Raw genomic sequence first — 17,461 nt, forward strand, 5'->3', positions numbered from 1 at the left:
ACTAGAGATAGGCATTAGGTACCATCTCAGGCTAAATTTAATAATTATAATTAAATTAATAGAGATGGTGCCTAATGCCTGCCTGTAGTGACAAATTAGGCTATTATTTTTAATTAATTTCCACATAATTTAATCCAGCAGTCATTTGGCATATTAAGGATGTGGCTCTTGTCAAGATAGGAGTCATACACTGCCTATTTCCAATACGCAGTGTATGATTCCTATTGTGATAAGGTTTGGTCATCCTTGGTATATTATTTAAAAAGAATGAAGAATTATTCAATTTATTATATGAAGGTCATTCTAAAAGAAAAGAACATTTTGATCTGACTAGCCGCACAGTTCTCCCATCACCCCCCACTGCCACGTCATGGACCTTCCCATTTTTTTGTGCCAGTCTGATGCTAACAGCAAGCTGCTACAATCATGTACTGTTTATAGTGTAACTTTGAAATGTGTGACAAAATTAAAGATCCCGCCAAGTAGTGTAATAGACTTTTTGAATGTGAAAAAACTCTGCCCTATTGAAATTTACAGACAGATAACCAAGGTTTATGGTAATGTGATGAATGAAGCTTCAGTTCGAAAATGGTGCATCATGTTTAATGGCTGGCAAACGAATATTCATGATGATGAATGCTCGGGCCAACCTTCAGTTGTGACTGATGAACTAAAATGAAGGATTGAGGAAAAAATCCAACAAGATAGATATTTCACTACAGATGGACTCAGTTCATTCTTTCCTGAAATTTCAAGAACAGTTCTTTATGGGTGATTTGGACTACAGAAAAGTGTGTGCCAGATGGGTTCCTCAACTTTTGACAGATGAACACAAACAAAACTGGATGGGAGCTGCACTGACTTTTCTCAGGCGGTACAACAAGTATGGCAAGGAGTTTTTGAACCATATTGTTATTGGTGATGAGATTTGGACTTTGCATAAAACTCCAGAAACAAAGCACCAGTCAATGGAATGGCATGAATCCAGATCCCCAACAAGATCAAAAAAGCCAAACAAATTCTGAGCATCAAAAAGGTTATGGCTACAATGTTTTGACATCAAAAGTGTGTCCTACTCATCGACTACATGCCTAGAGGGGAGACCATAAATGCAGTGGCCTATTGTCAGACCCTTCACTGACTATGTCGCACCATTCATAACAAATGTGGGGATTGTTGTCCACAGGAATTTGTGCTTCTTCAGGATAATGCACATCTGCATGCTGCTGCATTGATGAAGAACTTGCTTCAGCAGTTTAAGTGGGAAGTTTTTAAACATCCTTCTTAAAGCCTGGACTTGGCTCCAAGTTATTACCATCATTTCCCAAAATTGAAGGATTTTTTGGGCTGGGAATCACTAGGGAAGTGATAATGAACGGTTCAACAACTTGGTGGTAACTGAGTGTGCTGAAGGATAGAAAAGCTGGTGATACACTGACAAATGTTTAAATTTGTATGGCAACTATGTAGAAAAATAGCTAAGTGTCATATGTGTTATAAAATAAGTTTTGTTTCATTATCTTAAATAAAAATATCTAGAGAAACAAACATTCTTTACTTTTAGAATGACCTTCATAATTAATTAAAAAATCAGGAAAACCACGGCTGTAGAATTGTAGGATTAGTGGAATATGATAATGCAACATTTGAGCAATCTGCCAAGGGGAAGTGCTCCTATAAGGACTTTCAATTGAAAACTGGTCCTTGTTGGAAATATGAAGAAAATGAGGAAAACTCCACATTGATAAATCACTGGTGACATAATCAATTACCAATGTTCAGTAATTTCATCCACTCAACTACTGGTGGGCCCATAAAATCAAAGAAAATATAATTTTCAGATAATTATTTTATTAAATTAAAATGTTACACACCTCAGTCTTAATTATAAATCCTGTTTGTAACCCTGCTGTCAATTATTTTGTTTGATTGTTGGCATGAAGTGTCTTTTTATGATCATTATTAATTAACACTTCAATTTTATAAGTGTTTTTTAAATTAATTAATGAAGTATCAAAATAATCATAGCAGTTTATCATTGTAATTTCCATGAATTTTTCATGTCATCAAAAAATTAACAGTGCCCAAATAAGTACAGAACAAGTTTCAATCTAACATTAAGTTATGACAAAATTATTAACTTAATAGTGTTTCATAACATAGCAATAACACAAAATTCTTTGGAAAAAAGTACCTCAAATCACCTCAAAAAACAAAAACCACCACCTCATGCCAATTGTTGTAAAGATGTAATACATAATCAAGACTATATACATATCAACATTAATCAAGAAATATGCTTCAAGTAACTTTAGACCCAATTTACAGTACCAATTGTTCATGGTCTGCTCATCTGGTCAAATATTTATCAATTTTTTTTCAGTTTACACTATAAGTAATGCTCAAGTCTTGGTTGGGAACATTGGACATAATTGATAAATATTTCACAGAACTGTGAACAGCTTGATAGTGTGCATTGACCTTAATGGCAAGTGTCAATAATGAGAGAGTTGACCACACATCAAAGATAACAAAACACCACCATTAGGACAATCAATAAAAAATAAACCTACCTAACTCTAACTAGAAATGTACAAACTGTTGGATAGAAGCCTATAACATTAATTTCTACTTAATCTCAATTAAATTTGCATAATAGGGAGCATGTGTTCATCTGCAATAGCACACATTATAAAAAATACATACTACATAAGCCTGTTAGAAAGATAGGAATTATTTTTTAATGGATGTTCAATTATAATTTGATAAGCACTGGACTAACCATTTGGAAAGTGAGCCAACTGAGCCAATGAATCCATTTGGATAGTGAGTACTCATTTTTCAATAAAACTTGTTTCCAACTTCCCTTTAATTCAATGAAGTTAGATGCCTCAGAAAGTTCCTACACATTACACACAAATGAAACATTGCACATCCACAGCATCAATTAATCAATTATTTTGGATAAGAGTATAACATTAATATAGAGCAGCAATTTTTAAGAAAATTCTGTGAAATTTTCTCTGTTTTCCAAATCCATGAAAATTCTATGTTAAGACCAAATGATCTGTTGGATTATATTGTGCTATAATATGACTACTATAGTAGTCTATTATAGTCTGATAAAATATGGCAAATTGTTTGGCTTTAATCAAAAAATTTTGTTATAAATATAAACATCCATTAATTTCATGTTTTCTAGGTGTTCCATGAATGCTGTGAATCCTGATAATTTTCTAATAGAAAGGAAATTAGCCCTAATTTTAAATTAATGCAAACCTTCAAAACATTCTTTTCATATATAATGAAAATTCGATTACTTAATATTAAGCTTTATTAGCAATTAAAAAGATACTGACTTCACATTCAGGTTGATCCAATTCATCTTGTTTCTTTTCTCCAGGTTTGTGAGCATCTTCAAGTTGATCTTCACTTTCCAAATTTTCACTCACATCTTTCATTCCTTCACCTTCTCCAAAACCACCATCTTCTATTTCCTTAAATTTATCACCCTTTTTTTGAACATTTTCTTCTAATAATTCAGGTGGTAAACAAAATCCCTGAATAAAACAATATATTTTGATTAATTTTAATTTAACTGTCATTATAATTTATATAATAATAATAAAATTACCTGTTTAGCCAAATCATTAAATATTCCAAGCAAAACATATAAAAGTTTACATAAAACAGAATGAGATGCTGTTTGTTCCACAATAAAAAACTGTGCCAAATTAACATACTGATCCAGAAATGGAAGTATTGCAAATATAACTTTATTGGCTTCTTCAATGTTTACTTTGGAAGAGTCAATCAATTTTAAATGTTTTCCAATTTTTCTAGATAATTTTTTAATTTTTAAAAAATTTAAAATGTTCATAATATCTTTTATTTCCTTTATAACACCATTGGTCAAAACTTTTTCACTTGTTGATGCATTTTCATCTTTTTTGCTATCTTCATCAGTTTTTGAATGATACTGAAATATATTTTGCACAGCAAGCAAAACGTGATGATTAATTTGTTTTACTGAACTATTTAACTCATCTATTGCTGAAACATTTCCATTGCATAAATTAGAACATTTCTGCCTGAATTGAAAAATACATTTCTCATAATCTAATTCTAACCTTCTGATTTCATCCAAAATAAAATTTAAACTGGAACTAAAATTGTTTATTTTATCATCAGCCTCAATGTAATTTTTTAAGAGTTTAAAGTTTAAAGAAAGTTCTATAAAGACTTTAAATGCATTAGAAATAAACTCATAATCTTTAAATGTATACAGAGAATTAAGTGATTTATTTGGAAACTGGTTAATAAGATTCTGGATTGTTTTCAAACTTTCATTGGCTTTATCATATATTTGAATCCACATATCATCATTTTTATTTGCTAATATCAAGGATGGAAGACTATCAGAATTGGAAAGAATATAAGAGTTTTCCACTTTATCAGGACAACATTCTAAAATAATTATAAACTGTTGAAGACTTGTTGTTGTTCGATAAGCAAGATTTTTCATATTTATCTAAAAAGAAACAAAAATATCATTTAATTAGTTTTATATAATTATATAATATATTTGAATAAGCACATTCATATTATTAAAAAAATCTGNAATATCACTAAACCTGATATACTATAAGCTAGACACCAACCAAGGCCAAATGCTATCACGTTAGAAGATGCAAACAATTTGGCAATAGAGATGGTGCCTAATGCCTGCCTGTAGTGACAAATTAGGCTATTATTTTTAATTAATTTCCACATAATTTAATCCAGCAGTCATTTGGCATATTAAGGATGTGGCTCTTGTCAAGATAGGAGTCATACACTGCCTATTTCCAATACGCAGTGTATGACTCCTATTGTGACAAGGTTTGGTCATCCTTGGTATATTATTTAAAAAGAATGAAGAATTATTAAATTTATTATATGAGGGTCGTTCTAAAAGAAAAGAACATTTTGATCTGATGAGCCTTTTAATTCTCGGCCGAATAATGCTGAGAATTAAAAGGCATGATTTCGGCCGAAATCATGCCGAGAGTCAACTTATGAGCACAAGGATTTACTAGAAACTATATGCTACAATATATATGCTCCTAATGGTTGCCCCCCAGCTCTTCCTGTGTTTATTTTAGTGAAATTCGATAGCTATCAGGGACCTTTCATCTATGGTAAACTGTTTCCAATAATCCCCTTAAAACGCTGTATTTTTCCTCATAATATAGAAATTGAAGGTGCGAGCAGCTTCGCTCCGACTAAAACGGCGATACAGCGTTACACAACTAGTAAGAGGAAAGATAAGATTAAGATCTCTATGCTTATCGGGCGGTGGCGCACTCAATTATATATTATTTACTTCAATCCATTAAATTAATAAACTAATACATATACTGGAGTTTGTTTTATACTGAAGATTTTTGTAGACAAAATCCTATATTATTTATATAACATTTAAATTTACATAAAGATTACGCATGATAAATATAGGTAGGTTAACAAGGTAAACATTTTAGATTGACAAGAANAATCTAATTCTAACCTTCTGATTTCATCCAAAATAAAATTTAAACTGGAACTAAAATTGTTTATTTTATCATCAGCCTCAATGTATTTTTTTAAGAGTTTAAAGTTTAAAGAAAGTTCTATAAAGACTTTAAATGCATTAGAAATAAACTCATAATCTTTAAATGTATACAGAGAATTAAGTGATTTATTTGGAAACTGGTTAATAAGATTCTGGATTGTTTTCAAACTTTCATTGGCTTTATCATATATTTGAATCCACATATCATCATTTTTATTTGCTAATATCAAGGATGGAAGACTATCAGAATTGGAAAGAATATAAGAGTTTTCCACTTTATCAGGACAACATTCTAAAATAATTATAAACTGTTGAAGACTTGTTGTTGTTCGATAAGCAAGATTTTTCATATTTATCTAAAAAGAAACAAAAATATCATTTAATTAGTTTTATATAATTATATAATATATTTGAATAAGCACATTCATATTATTAAAAAAATCTGATAATTTCATTTATGAACAATAAAAGTAATAGCACATGTTGCTAAATCAGATAGACACTAAAGAAAATTTTTGCTAGGTTTACTACAAGATCTGCAACATTATGACAAATCACTGTGATAATAAATGAGATAACTGCAAAAATATTCTGGAAATTGTATGTAAAAATCTTGTAACAATAGATTTTAATCTATAGAATATACTTTATAGTCTTTCAAAAATATGAAATGTGGCTTTAGGATTTTGGCTTGATATGAAATGAAATTTTCATACTATGGAAACAAATACATATCTATACTATTATATAAAGAGACAACGTATTTTTCGTTTGTGACCACTAACCGTGAAAACTACTGAACCAATCGTTACCAAATTTTAACTGTAGCATCTTTATGACCCCCGGAATGTTTACCACTAATCAAACCTGCAGATTTTTTATTAATTAAATAAAACTACAATGGATTTTTGTCTAGGGTTTGCTTATATGTCCAACAGATGGCGCTACGAGTATGACGCCCTAAGTTTGCTTTTCTGTGAGGATGGACTAAAGTAGATCATCATCTATCTATCTATATAAATAAAAATGTAATGTTCGTTTGTTCCTACCAATTCCTTTGAAATTTTCACACAATGCTGCATTCGAATACGCATGTGTTTTTATATAATATACGTGTCAAAATTCCCCCCACTGGGGGGAGATGAACAGGATTAAGGCTTACCATAAAGAACTCTGCTTCTATTTCTACTATTTTAGATGCAATTTTTTGTGTTTTTGATTCCGTTTTAATAGGGCACGCCAAGAGAATGTACACTAAAAAGAAATTTTTCGAAAAATTTCCCCCCCACACGGGGGAAGTGTTATACATTTATACACTTTGAGCCACAACAACGCGTGGCGGGGTCTGCTAGTAGTATATATTTGTATAATTGTAATATGCATACATATATAAAGTAAAAAAAATTCAGATTAAAATTGTTAATAAATATTACCATCCATTTTTCCAAAATATCTTGAGATGGAAGTAACATTTCATGTACATCTTGAAAATTTTCAGCTTGACTCTTGAGATTATTTAATAAATTTCTAAAAATAATAATAATAAAAAAAATATTAAAACTAAAAATTTCTAAACTTAAAAGAAATTATGCAAAAATAAATTTTACCTTATATTAAGAATAGATTCAACATTTTCTTTAATTTGTTGTTGCTGATTACAAATAAGATATAGCAAATGTCCTATAAATCCTTTGCATCTTTCAATATTATCTGGACTCAAATCCTATTAAAAAGATAAATTAAATATTACTATATTTTTCTATAATATTAAGTTTTTATAAAATAATCATCTTTTTGATATGTCCTTTTTCTTTCTATAATTTCTTTTAGTTCAAAAGATGGAAAATAATCTGTGCTGCAAGCTAGAACTTCTAGATAATAATAATCATATCCATTCCAAACACTCACAATATACAAAACACATTCACTGAAAAAATTAGCAAGTACACAGAACTTGCCCAGGAAATAAGACATCTGTGGAGGATGGATAGGGTGCTTATGTTCTCTCCTGTACAGGTGTGATATCACACACACTACACAAAAGCCTGGGAACATTACAATTGAATAGAAATACATACATAACACTACAGAAAGCCACTGTATTGAATACATGTCATATTGTTAGGAAATTCCTGAATACAGACACACTTATTTAATTTTATTTTTTAGTTGCTATGTCTTGACTCTGGTCAAGACATAGCAACTAAAAAAGTCATAGTACACAGCCACCTGTATCAACCGAGTATAACCCACTAAACCCAACATAATAATAATAACACCTTTCTCACTTTTCAAGTAAGTTTTAATAAAATAAACTAACATTTTCATACGAGCAAAGCTCGAAATTTTAAATCTTTTGTTCTAATGGACATTCAAAATTATGTTAAACCTCAGGTTTAACATTTGTTCTAATTGTGAGGCCCAAGCAATACTTGAGCTTATGTGTTAAAAATATCATAAAAGTGTCAAATCAAGAGATCCAGCTTTGACTGTAACACTCATAAAATTGGAAAATAATAAAATTATTAATCAAGAGAAAAAAATAAGTTTTTAAATAACCTTAAAAGGAGACACAGCACAGCACTGAGATTATGTGTCAGACTTATAAGAATTGTTTTGTAATGTTTTATTGAACTATATAACTTATTTAATTGAAAATTATGATTTTCTTATTGAAAAATGATACTTATTGAATCAAACATGTTTACATAAACCTTTCTAATTGACTTTCATTTATTTACGACCAATAATTTTATCACAATAGTTAAACAAAACATATAGTAAATATTTGTAATATTTGTTGATGATTTCATAATACTCAAATTAATTTTGTTTCCATAAAAATAAACTTTTGAGATACAAATTTAAATAAAGCTTTTTCATTTTGAAAATTTCATTACATTATGACAATTAATTAATTAATTAATTTTGAAAAATACAGTAGAGCGTCGATTTTCCGAATCAATTGGGGACCGGGGTTGTCCGGATAACTGATATTTCGGATAACTGATTTACATACGAAAAAAAAGTTTAATGTATCCGATTTTGAAATTTTTCTCCATTGCGTGTCGTTTCGCGTTGAATTTTCGTCAATGTTAAGCTTAACAAAGACTATTGTATTGTTAAAAATTATTTTTTTATTTTGTACAAACAAAATAAATATATTGAAAAATATAAAAATAATAAAAAATTATACTTCATATGTTAATTTAGTATCAAAAACGAAAAATATTTGAGTACCCTAAAACATAGCCAAAGATTGAAGTGCCACAGCACTGGCGAAAATTTAAATTTGCCAACTGGAATTCTTTCGGATGATTGACTTTCGGAAAATCGACGCTCTACTGTATTTGTATTACTCAGAAAATTTCTAGTAAACATTTTTAAAAAATTAGCTACAAAAATAAAGCAGTTATAAATTTCATTACTTTATTTTTAAATTTTTGAGTAATTTTAAACTTGATAATTATAAAATGGAGTTTACTGCATCTTACTTTGTTTGGTGATTCCAATGCTGTTGCTAAGGAGAAAAATTTAAAAATTGATCTATAAAAGTAATTGTGGATTCTTTTTGAATTATGTTTCCAAATCTTGTCTCCCTTCCTATAAACATTAAAATTAAAAAAAATACATTAACATAATTTATTTCTAAATGAATATGATTGATAATTATTCTATTTATTAGTACTATAAACACATTACCTTTCATAAACCATTGAATTTAATGCTGTTTCAACATCAAAAAATGAAAGGGATAACAAATTTTTTATATTGATATCCTTCCAATATACTGTTCCTAATTTGAATGACAATCCTGAAAATGGATTATTTTATTAATTTACATCATTTTAGTCAATTTTAATGCTTATTTAATTTAAAAAAATAAACGTTTTCATCTTCTACACAGATTACTCTCCACAAACAGTATATACTTTATTAGCTGAATAATAAAGTATATTATAAAAATTGATGACTTAATTAATTATAAATATTTATACTGAGTCATTTTTTAGTTTAATGATTATTGATTTACTATACACATATTTCTTGCTGAAAAACTTTGTTATTGTATGTGTATAATACATTCAGTATTTACAAAGAACTGTTAAATTAAATAATTTCATTTACATAAATCTCTAAATCAGCTACTCAAAAATTTATAATGTCTAATTTCATATATTATAAATAATACACAGCTTTTAGACAATATATTATTCAAAATAAACACAACACAGAATTTGAAATTATAATGTTTTAATACACAGATATCAAACCTTTTTGAGTTGTGTACTATATAGTTAGCATAATCATATTTACATTTATTCTAAATAAAACTTCAGCATGCATAAACATTTCTAAAGATAATTAAGTAAAGCATTATTATATAAAACTGAAATTTAACAGTAAAAAATAAACCAAAACACATATGTTGCATGTCAGATAATTTCTCCCAACATGCCAGTTTGGGCACGTTTGCCATCTCCGTTCTAATACATACCAACTGATGTTAAAGCTTTAAATAAATCAGAAAGTCCTTTCTGTTTTTGAAGACGAATACTACGAATTTCTTTTTTTCTACGTTCTTCATCAGCATCCTGAAAAATAAATCAAATTTGTAACTGACATTAAAAATAAGTTTTTATTAATAAAATTCTTTAGTTTAATATCTGGCGCAATGATGAAAAATATTTCATACAAGCTTGCAAATGTAGTATTGCAAAATATCAGTTTAACAAAATAGTGGAATCCCCAAAACATATTTGCATTCATAACTTTTTTATTTTTTTGTTCTCTCCTCTCTGTAGGCATTAAAAAAGTCTTTTAATCATACCCATCATGATTTTGACCAAGCCTACAACAAGGTGAGCAGCTGATAAGCATGTGGCCTTAAATATAAGGATCAACTTATTCCTGAAAAATGAGCCAACTCAGACTTGGATCTGTTCTTTGAGAATGGCAGGCTTATCTTTAATATTTAATGATCTAGTTGGCTCTGTTTGTAATTAGAGTTTATTTTCATTACTGTCTTAAACTAACAGTTGATGCATAAAATATCAGCAACACATGATAAGCATGTGTTCCTCTCTAGAATAACCATAGAATGTTGTTAAATGGTCACAGTATTCCAATATGCTATCTGGTATATGTTTCTGTTTTATCAGAAAATGGCACATGCTTTGCATTATTTTGATTACATTCAAAATACACTCTTTGTCAGAAAAGTTCCAGGACAAAGCTCGTAAAAAATAAAACATTGCAATTACCAAGTAATGATTGTAGCTTCCTTCAAAGTAGTCCCCTTGGCTATCTATACACAATTGCCAACATTTCTGGAGGTCTTGTAAGCAAGCAGAGAAAGCCTCAAGTGTAATGTTAGCTCATTTGTCACAGCCCATTGGATAGATGTCTGAGATATCTTGATGAAATGTCCCTTTCAGTTGCTTTCTCACTTACGGACACAAGAAAAAAATCACACTTTTCTGACAAAGGGTTGCAACTGGAAGGGATGCTTTGTTGTGATATCGCAAAGGGTCAATGTCATTTTGTACAGTGTTAAAGCCAATATTATTGTTTTTGATAATTATATGATAACACTACACTGCAAACTAAATTGATAATTATGATTAAATTTCATATTACCAGATAAATATCAAATCAGTACCAATTAGTTTTCTTTTGATTAAAATAAAGAGAACTAATTTATACATTTACAGGCTTCTGTAAAATGACCACTTTGTTCAAAAAATTATTGAACTGGTATTAACATTGAAATTTGCATTAGAGTTATACTCATTAAATAGAACATTTTTACATTAAAATACATAAAAATAAATTTGTTATACCAGTATTCATTATAATGACATTTTCCTGTATGGGGTTTATAACAACTTGAGAAATATGATATTTTAGGTCTTTTCTGGCTCATATTTCTCATGATATTATGATACTTAATGACAGAAAAATGTTTTCAATTATCAACAATAAATAATTCAATTATTTACACAAAACTAAGGTACATTAACCAATATTTAATATTAATTGTTTATAACAGATAATTTTATATGATAAATTTGTATATTAGTAAATGTTACTAATTATATTTTATTATATTGAATGGTTTTAACTAAATGATTTCAGTCCAGACTGAGTAATTTCATTTTTTATGTACTGTCTTCTATTATGTTAACTCATAAGAACTTTTTCCTATTAGTTATAATTTATTATGCTTTAAGATTTAAATTTATAAGTATGAAAAAATAAATAAAACTCAATTTCATTGCTAATTAAAATAATTAAATATAATTTTAAAAACTTTTATGAATTAATATGCTTTTTTGTTATAAATGATAAATTTTCATCATCATCAACAATAACAATAAAAAAAGAAAAAATGTGTGATTGGGAATAATATATCTATCTAATTTTAAATATGTTTAAGATAGAATTATAATATAGATTTTTAATTATAAATTTCTTTTATTTATTTTCCTTTACAATATTAGAAAGACAATTCTGGAGGTGATGGCTCTGGAATTAAATTGATATATATGTGAGAATCTGAATGGGAGGGGAGAGAAAAAGAAATAATTAAGAATCCTTTCTATGATGCAGTGGAAAAATATCAAAAGGTCAACTGGACGAAAGGAATCTGAACTGAACCCACCCATACACTTCCTATTTCATCTGATTGTGAAATCGATAAAGCCAATCAGATCATACAAAGTAACAATTATTACTAAGGTCGCAAGACAAACTCTGACCTTAATCATCTCCAGCAATTAATTCAGTTGGTTTGACAGCTGTTATCAAATTTATGAGGTAGAATGAGTAATCATAATGGATAGAAAGAGGTAATAATAAATTTAAAGAAATGCTTCGATTTCTGACAATTAACATAAATAAAACCCAGACACAAATTGAACTTAGAACAGGTTGCATCATACATAAGACTAGTCAGCTCTCTTGAAAATGGGTATAAAAAAGGGCTTGGACACAGTCCTCTGGGCAGACATCAACGGGAGACACCAGACCCATACCGCCATTCCGTTCGTCGCCATAATTGCCATCTCTCTCTCAAGATGATCCTAACCTGAATGAAAGGAAGACTACTGGTCAACTCCACTGATCCATGATCATTTTTACCAATGAGATCGGGAACCAAGAGATATTATTTTAGACTATTTGTAAATTCTCTCTCTTGGTTATAAGCTAGATTGAGGTTAGTTTAACTTAAAGGATTTTGGGACCGAGGAAGGTCCAGAACTTAGACGGTCTATCAACAAGAATGAAGTAATCATTGTCGCAACTTAGGAATTTTGTTACTATTTCCATCTTTTGTATCTATTTGCTTTTGTAGTCAGTGTATAATTTTATAGTTTATTAAATATGATATTCTTATGCTTAATTACGTGTCATCCTTGAGTACAGCCAACACCTTGTCACAACCTCACTTACCACATAAGTCATCCTCTGACAGAGAAGCCAGTAAGAGGGATACAGAGTTTGCCCCCTCGATTCTCATTTAGATATTTGTTAAACAAATATATCAATTTATTTATTAATTAACTAATCAATTTATACATAAATTGATTGGTTAACATTCAACTTCTCAAAAAGCCAGAAAATATCCTTTTCATTACACAAAAATTACCTTTTCATTTAATAAAAGATATATTTTCTGGCCGCTCAAGTTCTTGAGCGGCCAGAAAACTAATATTGATTTGTTAAACTAACAAATCAATATTAGAATTTTGTTAAAATTGTAGATTTTTCATTTATTATATAAATAAAATGGCATAGACATTTTTTAAAACTAAATTCATTAAAATATAAAACAATTAGTACCTTTGATACATTCAACAACTGCAAGTCATGAGCAGATGTTATTATTTCTCCTGAAATTAAATAAATTAAAAATTCAAATTAGAATTAATGAAAAAGTTTTAAGTTAATACATATTTATAAATATATACACTTATAAAAATTTTATTATTTTATGTGACTTATTTTAACAATATTTTACTATTAAAATGTATTATAATAAGAAAGGAGTATTTAGATACATAAAATAACCTTCATTAAATATGTAATTGATATTTTACAAAAAAATTTACATAATTTATATCAAATAATTTTACTGGATATTCAAAGGTTTTGTGAGTCATTGATACATTTTTCCAGTATCCTTACAAGAAGGTATTTAACTTTTTTCTCAAGGAATTTTATATAAATTTAACAATTCATAAAAATTAAGATTTTTTTCAAACNTCTTTTACTATGAACTGTGAAAGACTGACTAAACATACTTGAACTTTTGATTGACAAATTTATATATGTAATACAATAAATGTCTTATTTTTGTACACAATAATTAAAAAATTATCATCTCAATATCATCTTTAATGTATTGTGTTACAAGTTAATATTTAAAATTTTTTAAGCTTAAAAAATTTCATAATTTGATGGATTCTCAATGTTTTCTACATCAGTTTTTACATTCTAATCACATATACAGTGGGTAATCAGTTAATGAACATAATCCGTTCCAAGACTTTGTTCGTTGTCTGATTATCGATTTACCATAGGTTTTTATGGGAATGTGATTAATTCATTCTGGAGATGCCAAAAAATAAAAAATTATACACTTTCCTACTACATTTATTTATATGTAATAATAAAAATACATATATACACAGTCTTGCATTTTTATCAGTCATGTTTTTTTTCTGTTTGGACAGATTCTTTAATGCCCCACAATGTCAATTGCTTTTCTCTCTTCTTCAGGATTTTTTGGAAGTAATTAATAGCATTGTCGTTGTAGAGATCCCCAAGCCTATTAACCTCAACCTGGTTTTGATACCATTCTAAGACTGTTGTTCTGATATCCTCCCACTTTTTCAAAAGATCTTTAATAGCAGATGTCTGCATTAATCCTCTTTTTCAGTAGAAAACATATCTTGCTGCATTTCTTGGTGTTCTTCATTCAAGAGTTCTTGGCATTCTTTTGTCATCAGATCAGTTTCAGGTTCCATTATGAGTTCTTCAGTGTTCTTTATTTCTCAGATGTAATTTTTATTACTCCTTTAGCTGCTTAAGTCTTCTTGATTATACAGTATCTTTCTTAGATAAGATTGAACTGTGGCCTACTGTAGACCTGTTCAAGCCATACTGCCCAGCAACATCAGACATCTACCCAACTCTCTATCTTTGCTATTATACTCTCACCTTTTGAAAATAAAAACTGACACAAAACTTAAAGAGTGCCCACCCAACAATCTTGCAAATACTATTAAAAACAATTCTTTCTGTCAGAAAAATAAAAGACTGGAGTTACAAGGGAGAGTCTCAAAGTTCAGAGGAATACTATCCGATTAGTATGTACTGGGTTGAGTGTCGATGTCAACATCTCCTGTACTCTGAAAAGTTTTGAATTGTTGTTTGAAGACAAGGAAAGACAAATCAATATTCATTATTTTACGTCACTTCTTGTGTTTGTTGTCCGAACATAATGAATACTTTCACAAAAGATTTTTATTTGATTTGTTCATAGTCCGAACTGTTCATTAACTGATCACCCACTGTAGTTGACTTTTAAAATAAACTATGTTTGAATGTTTTACTATTTCTTACATAATATATCTATGAAGTAGAGCAAAATATGAACTTTTAGTGTAGGTTTTATTCCACAACACAGAGAAACTTTTATATCACATCACCTTCAAGGTAAGCTCCTTCTGCAGTTACACTTTTTGCCAGCACCAATTCTATTTGTCAAAATAGTTCTAGAAACCATTTTTGCAAAATTTTTAAAGGCTCTCATTACTGTAATTTATATTTCCATTATTGATTGAAAACTGTAATTCTTCAGCTCCTCTTTCATTTTAGGGAACAGATAATTTTATGGAGACATCACCAGGAGAGTCCAGAAGTAAGATTTTTTAAGTTTTGAATACTTTGTCCTAATAAGAAAGCATTTTTCATATCCATTGTGGGTTTGTCATCTAAGAAAACCTTAGTTTCCAGGCTAAGGCAATAAAAGGCTGACACTTTTATTGCCTTGGTCAACCATCTGTTTCAGTAAGAAGATTAGGGAAATACTGCCATGTCCTTCTTTGTTAGCTATTTGTTAACCAAAAATGACAAATGCATGGGAGCATTATCAAGGTGAAAGGATCCAGTTCTGTCCTTTCCACAAACTGGGCTGCTTTTGTGTATAACTTCACAAAGGTTGAGAATTTCAACATGCCTTCTCTTATTGACTGCCTGGTCTTCAATAATAAAAATGAATACTTACTCATGCTTCGTATATATATAATTTCTTATCTGCCAACTTATTCTGATATTGCTATACAAATTTAGTTCTACCACACAACTTGTAATGCAGGAAGGAAATACAAATGATGATTGTGTGAAGCATGGGCTTGATTTATGAGAAAATGACAGCTCCCTATCTCTCACAATTGTATGTAATGTGTAAATTCATTAGTTTAGTTTATCTGACTATATCTTGTGTACAAAGATAAGACCTATGGCATATAACTTAAAAAAAAATTTTTAATTTTCAAAAACTCAAAAATTAAAACCAAAACAAAAAAAAATCTAAAATTCTCAAAATTCTTATTCATTACTTCTAAAGATTATTTTCAGAATGGTTAAAACTGAATGGAATTTTTCTTTGTTATTCATAAATGTCACTTCATAGACTTTGGGCTACCTTGTATTTATAAATTCTTTATATTAATTAAAAGAGTAATTTAGACGTTTAACTAGTTAAACGTCTAAATGTTGTGTGTTTTTGTGCTAATATGACATCTACATTTCAATATTTTAATATTTTTTTAATTTTGCAAACTAAAGAATTGTGAACAAGAGTATATTTTACCTGCAAAGTCTTCTAGAAAATTGATGTTCTCAAATATTTTTGATGCTTTATATATTTTTTTACAGAGATTTCTCATTTTTTTATAATAATCTTGACAAAATTCGATTTGGGATGAACTATTTCCAAGATATTGCTAAAATTAAAAAAAAAAGTATATATTATATTAAAATAACTGAGAATTCATCAATTATTGCATGTAATTAAGTATTTTGAATAAAACTAAAGTTTCTTAAATTTCAAAAAATTGAATAGGAAACAGAAAATAATTTCCAACTAGATAAATCTACATTCTAGAAAGAAGTTGGAAAAATTAATAAAAATTGAATGACATACATTGCTTATATATATATATATCAAAAAATCTTGGATTCTTGAGAAAGAATATAGTAATTGACAATGGTAATATAAAGAAAATCAGCAAATGGGTTACACACTTACAGTTTAATGATTTTTTTACTTTAATTTATACTAAATCTTATTTGTAATAAAATATTATCATCTCTTTAATTGAATAACAGATAAAATATTAAAGAAAAATTTGCTAAAATATATTTTCATTTTCAAGTATTATCTTAAAGCTGTTTTAACTTAAAATAAGCATATAAATGAATTGTAAAATTAATATAATAAATAAAAAGATGACGCTAAAAGTTAAGTATGAAACTTACTTGTAGTGTTAAAGCAGATATAAAATCAGAGCAATTAAGCTCAGACCTTTCCATCTTTATCTCTTCTTCCAATTCAACATTTTTACATAATTCAAAATAAGGTTGTGCAGACTGATTTAAAACTTTCTGCAATAGAAATTATCTCACATATAATAAAAACAGATACAGGAAGTCCTATTTAATTCAAACTCAGATAGTTTGAAATTCAATTAGTTCGTAACTGTACTTTTGTCCCAGCTAAGGATGTAGAGATTTACATGTTAAGGAATTTGATAAGTTCGGAATACAGCTACTTTGAAATTTGAAGTGAAAATTCTA

General features: G+C 28.6%; 1 protein-coding gene across 1 annotated transcript in view; it reads right to left on the minus strand.

Annotated features, from left to right (window-relative positions):
• LOC111612783 (midasin-like) overlaps positions 1-17,461 on the minus strand; it is a 104,884-nt gene that overhangs the window by 25,442 nt on the left and 61,981 nt on the right. The window contains exons 35-45 of the mRNA XM_023354038.1: positions 17,144-17,269; positions 16,476-16,608; positions 13,439-13,488; positions 10,092-10,188; positions 9,296-9,407; positions 9,088-9,196; positions 7,201-7,316; positions 7,027-7,120; positions 5,549-5,949; positions 3,635-4,130; positions 3,360-3,560 (exon numbers count right to left, since the gene is read on the minus strand). Coding sequence (XP_023209806.1) covers positions 3,360-3,560; positions 3,635-4,130; positions 5,549-5,949; positions 7,027-7,120; positions 7,201-7,316; positions 9,088-9,196; positions 9,296-9,407; positions 10,092-10,188; positions 13,439-13,488; positions 16,476-16,608; positions 17,144-17,269 — 1,935 coding nt within the window. The remainder of the gene's footprint in view (positions 1-3,359; positions 3,561-3,634; positions 4,131-5,548; positions 5,950-7,026; positions 7,121-7,200; positions 7,317-9,087; positions 9,197-9,295; positions 9,408-10,091; positions 10,189-13,438; positions 13,489-16,475; positions 16,609-17,143; positions 17,270-17,461) is intronic.

Source organism: Centruroides sculpturatus, unplaced genomic scaffold (genome assembly GCF_000671375.1).
Source record: "Centruroides sculpturatus isolate CEXI.00-Female unplaced genomic scaffold, Cexi_2.0 scaffold1151, whole genome shotgun sequence".
Taxonomy (NCBI): Eukaryota; Metazoa; Arthropoda; class Arachnida; order Scorpiones; family Buthidae; genus Centruroides; species Centruroides sculpturatus.